The sequence below is a fragment of the Octopus bimaculoides genome, chromosome 26 (genome assembly GCF_001194135.2).
Source record: "Octopus bimaculoides isolate UCB-OBI-ISO-001 chromosome 26, ASM119413v2, whole genome shotgun sequence".
In the NCBI taxonomy this organism is placed as follows: Eukaryota; Metazoa; Mollusca; class Cephalopoda; order Octopoda; family Octopodidae; genus Octopus; species Octopus bimaculoides.
In genome coordinates this window covers 13,183,433-13,191,111 of record NC_069006.1, presented here as the reverse complement: position 1 = coordinate 13,191,111, position 7,679 = coordinate 13,183,433, and the positions used below count along the sequence as shown (strand labels likewise).

Here is a 7,679-nt window from a genome sequence, read left to right as displayed (position 1 = left end):
TAGAATCAAGTCTCAACTTCAATGTTTTCGCTGCTCCTGGAAGAAGTCATGTGACTACAGTGGTAAACTCTATGGCAGATTACACAACAGGTAAGGGGTGGGTGGGGTGGGGGACATATATTCATCATGTTTATTGTTGTTGTGGTTGTTATTGAGTGAGAGAGCATCAAAGTGACACGGGTACAAATATATGGAGCTCGATATACCCATGTTGACTACCCGTCTGATAAGGGTGCACAAGGCAGATGCATCATAACCACGTATGCACGACATGGTGACCACATATCAAGATAAACTGCACATGACCATGCAGGTGAGGCCCAGTTACAATTTTGGGGTGGGGAGGTTGAGTAGCCCATCCGACTCAAAAGGTCCCTGAATAAGGTTTGTTTAACGAGGGTGAACAAAACACATCTTTCCTGGGGTGAATTATTCAAACCCCAAAGAATTCCTCTCAACACATAGGTATGATTCTCCTCCACTACTTCTGCTTGTTATCAGAGATGAACATATCATCAACCACGAAGGGACATACCCAACTAGTTAAAATCATGCAGGCGACAAGCAAATCTGTGGTATTGAGCAGAATATTTGCTGTAGCCCATCTTTTATGCCAAGACAAAGCATGTACGCCATAGCACTTCCAATTAGTTAAGATCAGAAGCATGAGAGCCACTGCCTGTCATTGCAGCAGGACATTTATTATTATTATTATTATTATTATTATTATTATTATTATTATTGGGTTGAATAAATAAGTACCAGTTATGCACTGAGGTCGATGTAATCAACTTAATCCCCTCCCTCAAGCTACCCTTGTGGCAAAAATTTGAAATCCTCATTATTATTATTTACCATCATTGCCATGTCATCATCGTCATCGTCATCATCACCATCATTACCCTCTTTTAGTGTCTATCTTCCCTGCTGGCATGGGTTGGATAGTTTGACAAGATTCTGTAAGTCAGAGTGAGTTCAAATTCTGCTGAGGTCGACTTTGTCATTCATCCTTTTGGGGTCAATAAAATAAGTACCAGTTGCGTACTGGGGTCGATGTAATCATCTTAGTCCCTCCCCTGAACTCATTGGCCTTGCACCAAAAATTTGAAGCCAATATCTTGTTGCATCTTCGGACAATCATTATGCCAACAATAACACATGCACTGATTCAAATTCATTTCTTTATTATTATTAGTCAATTGGCTAATTATTTAAGCAACTAATAAATTGTTTGATTAATCATTCAGTTTATTGATTAATCAGTTGTGTCAGTCAAAACCTCATGACGTCTTCATTGACAAAAGTAGATCTAGAATAGAGGGGAAAGACATTGAAGAAGTTATGATTATGGCAAAAGGCCTTTGATAAACACAACTGATTAATTGATCAGCTAAGCGATTAATTGAACAATCTATTAGTTAATTGATTAAATGATTAACCAATTGACAAATAATTTTAAAAGAAGTGAAATTGAACCAGTGTGCGTATTTATTATTATTAGCGTGATGACCCTCCCAAGACACAACAAAATCTGTTTCAACACATGAATTCAGATCAAGAATCTTGAAAATTAAATACAAAACTGAAATAATTATTCTAAGTTTCTGATTGTTTTAATGGCAGTGATGGAGTACGAGAAGGGTAACAGAAGTACACAAGATGTGAAAGTTACCGATTGGCAATTAAGTAACGAAACTCGTGTACAGGCTGATGCACAACAGGACATGAAGATGCTAATGCAGTTCTCACATCAGGTTAGTATATCTGTGTGTGTGTGTACATATATGCAGACATAGCTACATATACATACATACATACATACATACATACATACATACATGTATATGTATATATACACATAAGGGTACTGAAAAGGTTTTGGCTTTAAGGATATCACAAAAGGCCTGGTTGGAGGCCTAACCTTCTGAGATCTTTTACAAGGCTTAGAAAAACTGAAGAATTGCTGCAATAAGCGTGTGAATCTGAGAAGGGAATATGTTGAATAAAATGATAATTAACTGATCATCCTGTATTTTCTTTTATCCAAAACCAAGAACTTTTCTTTTCCCCCTCGTACATATATATATGTATATCTATCTATCTATCTATCTATCTATCTATCTATCTATCTATATATATATATATATATATATATATGCATACATACACAGACGCACATGTACACTCTCACACAAACACACACACTCATATGTATATATGTGTGCATATATATATATATGTGTGTGTACAAGTTATTTTTCGCTTGTTACTTCCAGTTGAAATTCACAGCTCACCTTGGTCTGTTCATGGATAAGATGTACCCACTTCACACCTTTCCGGTAGAGATCAGGTAAATATCTGCAACAAATCTTTATATTTCTTGGGTCATCACTCCAAGAAATGTATGTGAGTGTGCATGTGTGTGTGTGTGTGTGTGTGTATATACATATTCATATGTAATATATATGTGTATGTATGTATATATATATATATATATACTTGCGATCTGACGAGTAGCTATATTTTTGAATAGAATTTATTTTCGATAATTTCAATTGATTTTAATCGATTTAAATTTCTTTTCTATTTGAAAATTGGTTATGAAACACGTGTAATCTTTTTATTATATTTATCTTATGATATTTACTTTACTTTATATTATACTCATTTATTGTGCTTTTAATTATTAATTTTTCTATATGTGATAGTGGATTTTCATCGATGAGTTCTTGAAAATTGGTTATTTTCCCTAAAACTATATATATATATATATATATATATATATATATATATATATATATATATATATATATATATATAATTATCCATCATATGCATGTATATGTGTGTGTGTGTGTGTATCTCTGTGTGTGTGTTATTGTGCATTTTTATGCATATAAGGCATTTCCTGCAAGGAATGGCTAACAGAACCTTCTTTTCTTTTCCACAGTTCTAACCCTAATGTTGAAGTAGAATCTAAAGCCGCTGGGCCGGTTCGCTCCACAAAGATCACATCAAAGCTTTCTGCATCAGTATTAACCACATTGGTTACTCCGCAACACGACGATAACTCTACAGAAACTAACATGTAAGTAACATGTATATACACACACACCTCCATGGTGCACGTATATATTTGGTGTTATATTTTATATTTTGTTGTTGCAGAGAACAACAAAAAATAGAATCTCAAGAAGTGACAATCGGTGAACAAATGTTGTTACATTTGGAAACAGCAGAATGTCATCACAATGGTAAAACTGAAACTGACCAATCATTGAAGATGACAGATATATGTGCTGCCACCTATAGCAGAAATACCAACAAGAAAAGTAATTTAAAAAAGTAAATACCATTCTTCATTATTTCTCATTCTCTTTTCTGTCTCAGATTTGTTATGACCCTGTATAACACAAATTTTGTCCTTGGGTAGCAACTGTTATTTCCTATTTGCTGACCCCTAGAAAGTATGAAAAATGGCTAATATTTCCTTCAAACTCTGCTTTGTTACATTCATTCAAACTTTAAAGAATCTCTCTAAACACATGGCTATGATGCCCCCCACCACTACGCCTGTTCATGGTCAGAGATGCACATATCGTCAGCCACTAAGGGACATGCTCAAGTAGTTGTGGTCAAGCAACTGACAAGCAAATCCGTGGTACTGGTCAGAATATTTGCTATAGCAATATTTATACTTCAGCAACTCAGCACTGAATCTGTCTGAAATGGAAAATGGATCAGTTTCGAGACATTGATGTCCAGGTTACAAAAGCAAACTTTGAAGGGAATGGTAGACATTTCCTTTGATTTCTAGATAGAAGCAAATAGGAAACAACAATTACTGATCAAAGACAAAAAAATGCCCCCTTATTGTAACCCCTGGTACCCCTTTATTACAATCTTTAATAGCCTCTTATTATAACATTTAATAACCCCTTATATCTCTTTATTATAACCCCCAATAACATCTTATTATAATCCCAATACCCCTTTAATATCCCTTTATTACCTTCATTATAACTCCTAATTGTCTCTTATTATAACCCCAAATATGTCACCTTTAATTCATTAAACATGCATTGCATAATATAGCCTAAGGTACATGATGCCTAATTAATTAAACTCACATTGGATAATGTAGCCAATTCAACTTACATTGGATAATGTACACAATGCCTAAGCTGAAATTATGATCCTAAACAACAACAACAACAACAACAGCATCACTACCCATACTGCTTTGTTCTTATTTATTTTCAGTCTGCTTTACCTTCTTGGAGATGACATTGTCTTCATGTCAGAACTAACAAATGGAACTTGGTGCCAACAACAAGGAAGAAAGTGTCAGGATTGTTTCAAACATTCAGTGAAGAATTCCAAGACAAACCAATGTCCTGATAGAATGGTGACACCAAGATTGGCTTTGCAACTCTCAAAACTTGTCCTCATGTCCAGGCTTACCTGGCCAAACAGTAAGACCAATAAGTATATTTTTTTCTCTTATTTTTATGTTTGTTTTAATTGGTCCGCATAAATGATTCCTTGGGCAAATGTCTGCTTCTAGACCCTTCGTTGACCAATATCTTGGTAATGGAATTTGGTAAACAGAAATAATGTAAAGGCAGCAAGCTGCTAAACTAGCGAGCTGCAAAACTAGTCAGCCATGACAAGCAAAGTTTAGCAGGGTGTATCTGGAGGGCTACTACAGCCATCTCCTTCCATCTAGAATATCAAAAGTTGGCAGGTCAGCTTATTAGATATGATATAAAGTAATGAGAGACTAAAAATACAATAATCTAGGATGGTTAAAACTGCCTCTCCTAAAAAATCATCTTCAAACTTCTGGAAGGCACCTTGTATATATATGTATCTATGTGTGTGTGTGTGCCTCTGCCGTTCATCGTTTAACGTCCGCTTTCCATGCTAGCATGGATTGGACGATTTGACTGAGGACTGGTGAAGCCAGATGGCTACACCAGGCTCCAATCTGACTTGGCAGAGTTTCTACAGCTGGATGCCCTTCCTAACGCTAACCACTCAGAGAGTGTAGTGGGTGCTTTTATGTGTCACCCGCACAAAGGCCAGTCAGGCGGTACTGGCAACGGCCACGCTCAAAATGGTGTATTTTATGTGCCACCTGCACAAGAGCCAGTCCAGGGGCACTGGCAACGATCTTGCTTGAAAATCCTTCAATCTCGCTCGAAAATCCTTCGATCTCACTCGTGTATATATATATATGTATGTATGTATGTATGACAATATTTTGTCTTTTGCAGGAAAGCTGATTGTTCTGAAATCCTGGACTGAAGCTCCACCAGCAAATCCCCCTCAGTTACCAAATAATAAAAAGGATTCTTTGTTCTATGGTGAAGCCAGAGCAATACAGATTGGAATAAGTAAACCCATTGATGCTAACAATCCAAACAAGGGGTTGTCGCTGGATAAAAGCCCCACCACACTCGATGTGTTGGGAAAACTCGCCCTCTGTGCCGACTTCCAATATGTCCGACAAGTGAAAACTGATGCTTACTTAGAACTGGCCGTTTGTATGGAGGAACCCCCAGAAAAATCTGATTCCAGTTCAGAGACTGAGGAGGAAATATCGGACAAGAAAATGTTTATGACTTCAATGAATGCCACAAGTAAGATATTTCATTGAAAAAACCTGTTTTGAGTTTCAGACCATCAAAATAATCCTCTCACCTATAAGCGTTATCAACGTTACAGTTAATTTTAGCTTTCCTGTAAATGCCACTTATAACCCCCACCCCTCCCTGAGACACTCCTCTCTCTCTCTCTCTCTCTTTCACTCTCCCCTGCCCCATACTGATATTTACCATTGACCACCACATGATGATTATGATGATGATGATATAAATTATCTTGAATATACTTTGTAATTGCCTTGTATTGCAGGCTCTGATATCAGTATGTGTGATGACCTGTTGAACAAGCCGTTCCGTGTTGGATTCACATTCCCAGAAAATATGACAGCAGATGAAGTGTGTGGCCCTGTTGATGTTGCAAATGACCGAACCAACACCAAAGACTATTCCAGGTGAGTAATCCCTGCGAGAAATTGTAAAACATGAAACTTCACAGAATCCTTGTAAACGTGTGGCACCAAAAAGGGCTCAGTGTAGATTAGAGCTTAACTTTTTAGCACCGAAACCAGCCACATCCAGCTAAAATATTTTTCCTGTTTTATATTTGAACTGGCCAGATCAGACCTCTCACACCTATCTTACAATGTCATTCTAAGAATAACAATCATCAATCTCTAAAAGCTATGAGATATTTCATTGATGGCTTGTAGGGAGACCGTATTTTGTTATGCAGCCCTAATATAAAACAAAGTATATTAAACACTTTTATTCGTCAATACTGTGTTCTACTGTGTTAACAGTGCTATTAAATCATTTGTTAAGGTTATCCAAGCCTGTTTATATGTATGTATGTATGTCTCTTCTATTTTTTAATTATTAGAAATCTTCCACTGAGGTGGGAACCAGTATCCAACAAGGCTCCATCTTTGGGATGTAGTTAACATAGACAAATTCACATTTGGAACTTGAGAAAAGTCTTGCATATTTTTACTGTTCCACTCACAGATTGCACTTGTAATGTATGAACTATTTGGTCAATTTCTCTTTCTGAAAACCCCAGTTTATCCAGATTCTCCTTTAAGCATTTACTAACAAAACCTAGTGCTCCGATTATTGTTGGTATGAATATGAATTCATAGTCTGGATATAGTAGCTGGCGGTTTCGAAGCAGATGTCCATGGCCGCAGTTTAACGACTGAAGTAAAAGATAAAGGAGAATTTAATGATAACAGGGTGCAATAGTGGGGAATGGAGGGGGGTTAAATAAACTGCATTTCTGGAGTTATCTCCCCTGCATTACTTGCTCTAGTTTGAGCGTTAAGAACAAAGATTACGAAATTAGAGTCAATTTTTGCCGACCCAAATTTAGTATTTTCCCTGTCGGTCTGTTTTTGCCAAAGAAATAAACAAACCAACACCTGTTGTCAGTGGTGACAGGGGTAAAGCACAAAGACATATATATACGACGGACTCCTTTTAGTTTCCATCTACCAAATCCACTCCGAAGGCTTTGTTTGGCCTGTGACTATAATAGAAGACACTTGCCCAAGGTACTACACAGTGGGACTGAACCCAGAGCCATGTGGTTGAGAAACAAACTTCTTACCACATGACCATATTTTTTGTAATTATAATTTTAAAAAATCAAGTGTTGAGAAGAAAATTTGAAGTAAATTTATTTTGTGAAAAACAAAGATAATCGTTTTGTTTTTATCATTTTGGATTTAACGATCTGTATTGTTCGTTAATCAGTTTAATCCTTTTGCTATCATATTTCTGCAGAAATACACTGTTATGTTTCAATTAATTCTTAAAATGAATCAAGAATTTAGTAAAACCATTTTCTCATTATTAATCTGGTGTTTAAAACTTAGACTAATATAACATTTTAATGGGAATCTTTGTGGTTCTACCTTAGACTAGGGGCAGTCTCATTTGGATTGGTACCAAAAAGGTTAATGTTTGCTTTTTCATACAAGTCTGGCCATCTTGTCTTTTTCCCTGGCATGATAAACCTTAGACTACATTATAAATGTGTGTCACTTCTGATTTAAAACAGTGGACGTCGTC

The 7,679-nt window shown here is 36.3% G+C and overlaps 2 protein-coding genes across 2 annotated transcripts in view; both read left to right on the top strand.

Annotated features, from left to right (window-relative positions):
- The window catches only part of LOC128250892 (uncharacterized), a 5,893-nt gene extending 5,839 nt beyond the window's left edge, over nt 1-54 (top strand). Inside the window, exon 7 of the mRNA XM_052976913.1 lies at nt 4-54. Within this exon, the coding sequence (XP_052832873.1) occupies nt 4-54 (51 nt within the window). The remainder of the gene's footprint in view (nt 1-3) is intronic.
- Nucleotides 7-7,679, top strand: part of LOC106872581 (uncharacterized) — a 17,808-nt gene continuing 10,135 nt past the window's right edge. Inside the window, exons 1-8 of the mRNA XM_014919615.2 lie at nt 7-90; nt 1,624-1,754; nt 2,277-2,350; nt 2,951-3,088; nt 3,169-3,345; nt 4,264-4,475; nt 5,280-5,645; nt 5,920-6,061. Coding sequence (XP_014775101.2) covers nt 72-90; nt 1,624-1,754; nt 2,277-2,350; nt 2,951-3,088; nt 3,169-3,345; nt 4,264-4,475; nt 5,280-5,645; nt 5,920-6,061 — 1,259 coding nt within the window. The 5' untranslated portion in view covers nt 7-71. The remainder of the gene's footprint in view (nt 91-1,623; nt 1,755-2,276; nt 2,351-2,950; nt 3,089-3,168; nt 3,346-4,263; nt 4,476-5,279; nt 5,646-5,919; nt 6,062-7,679) is intronic.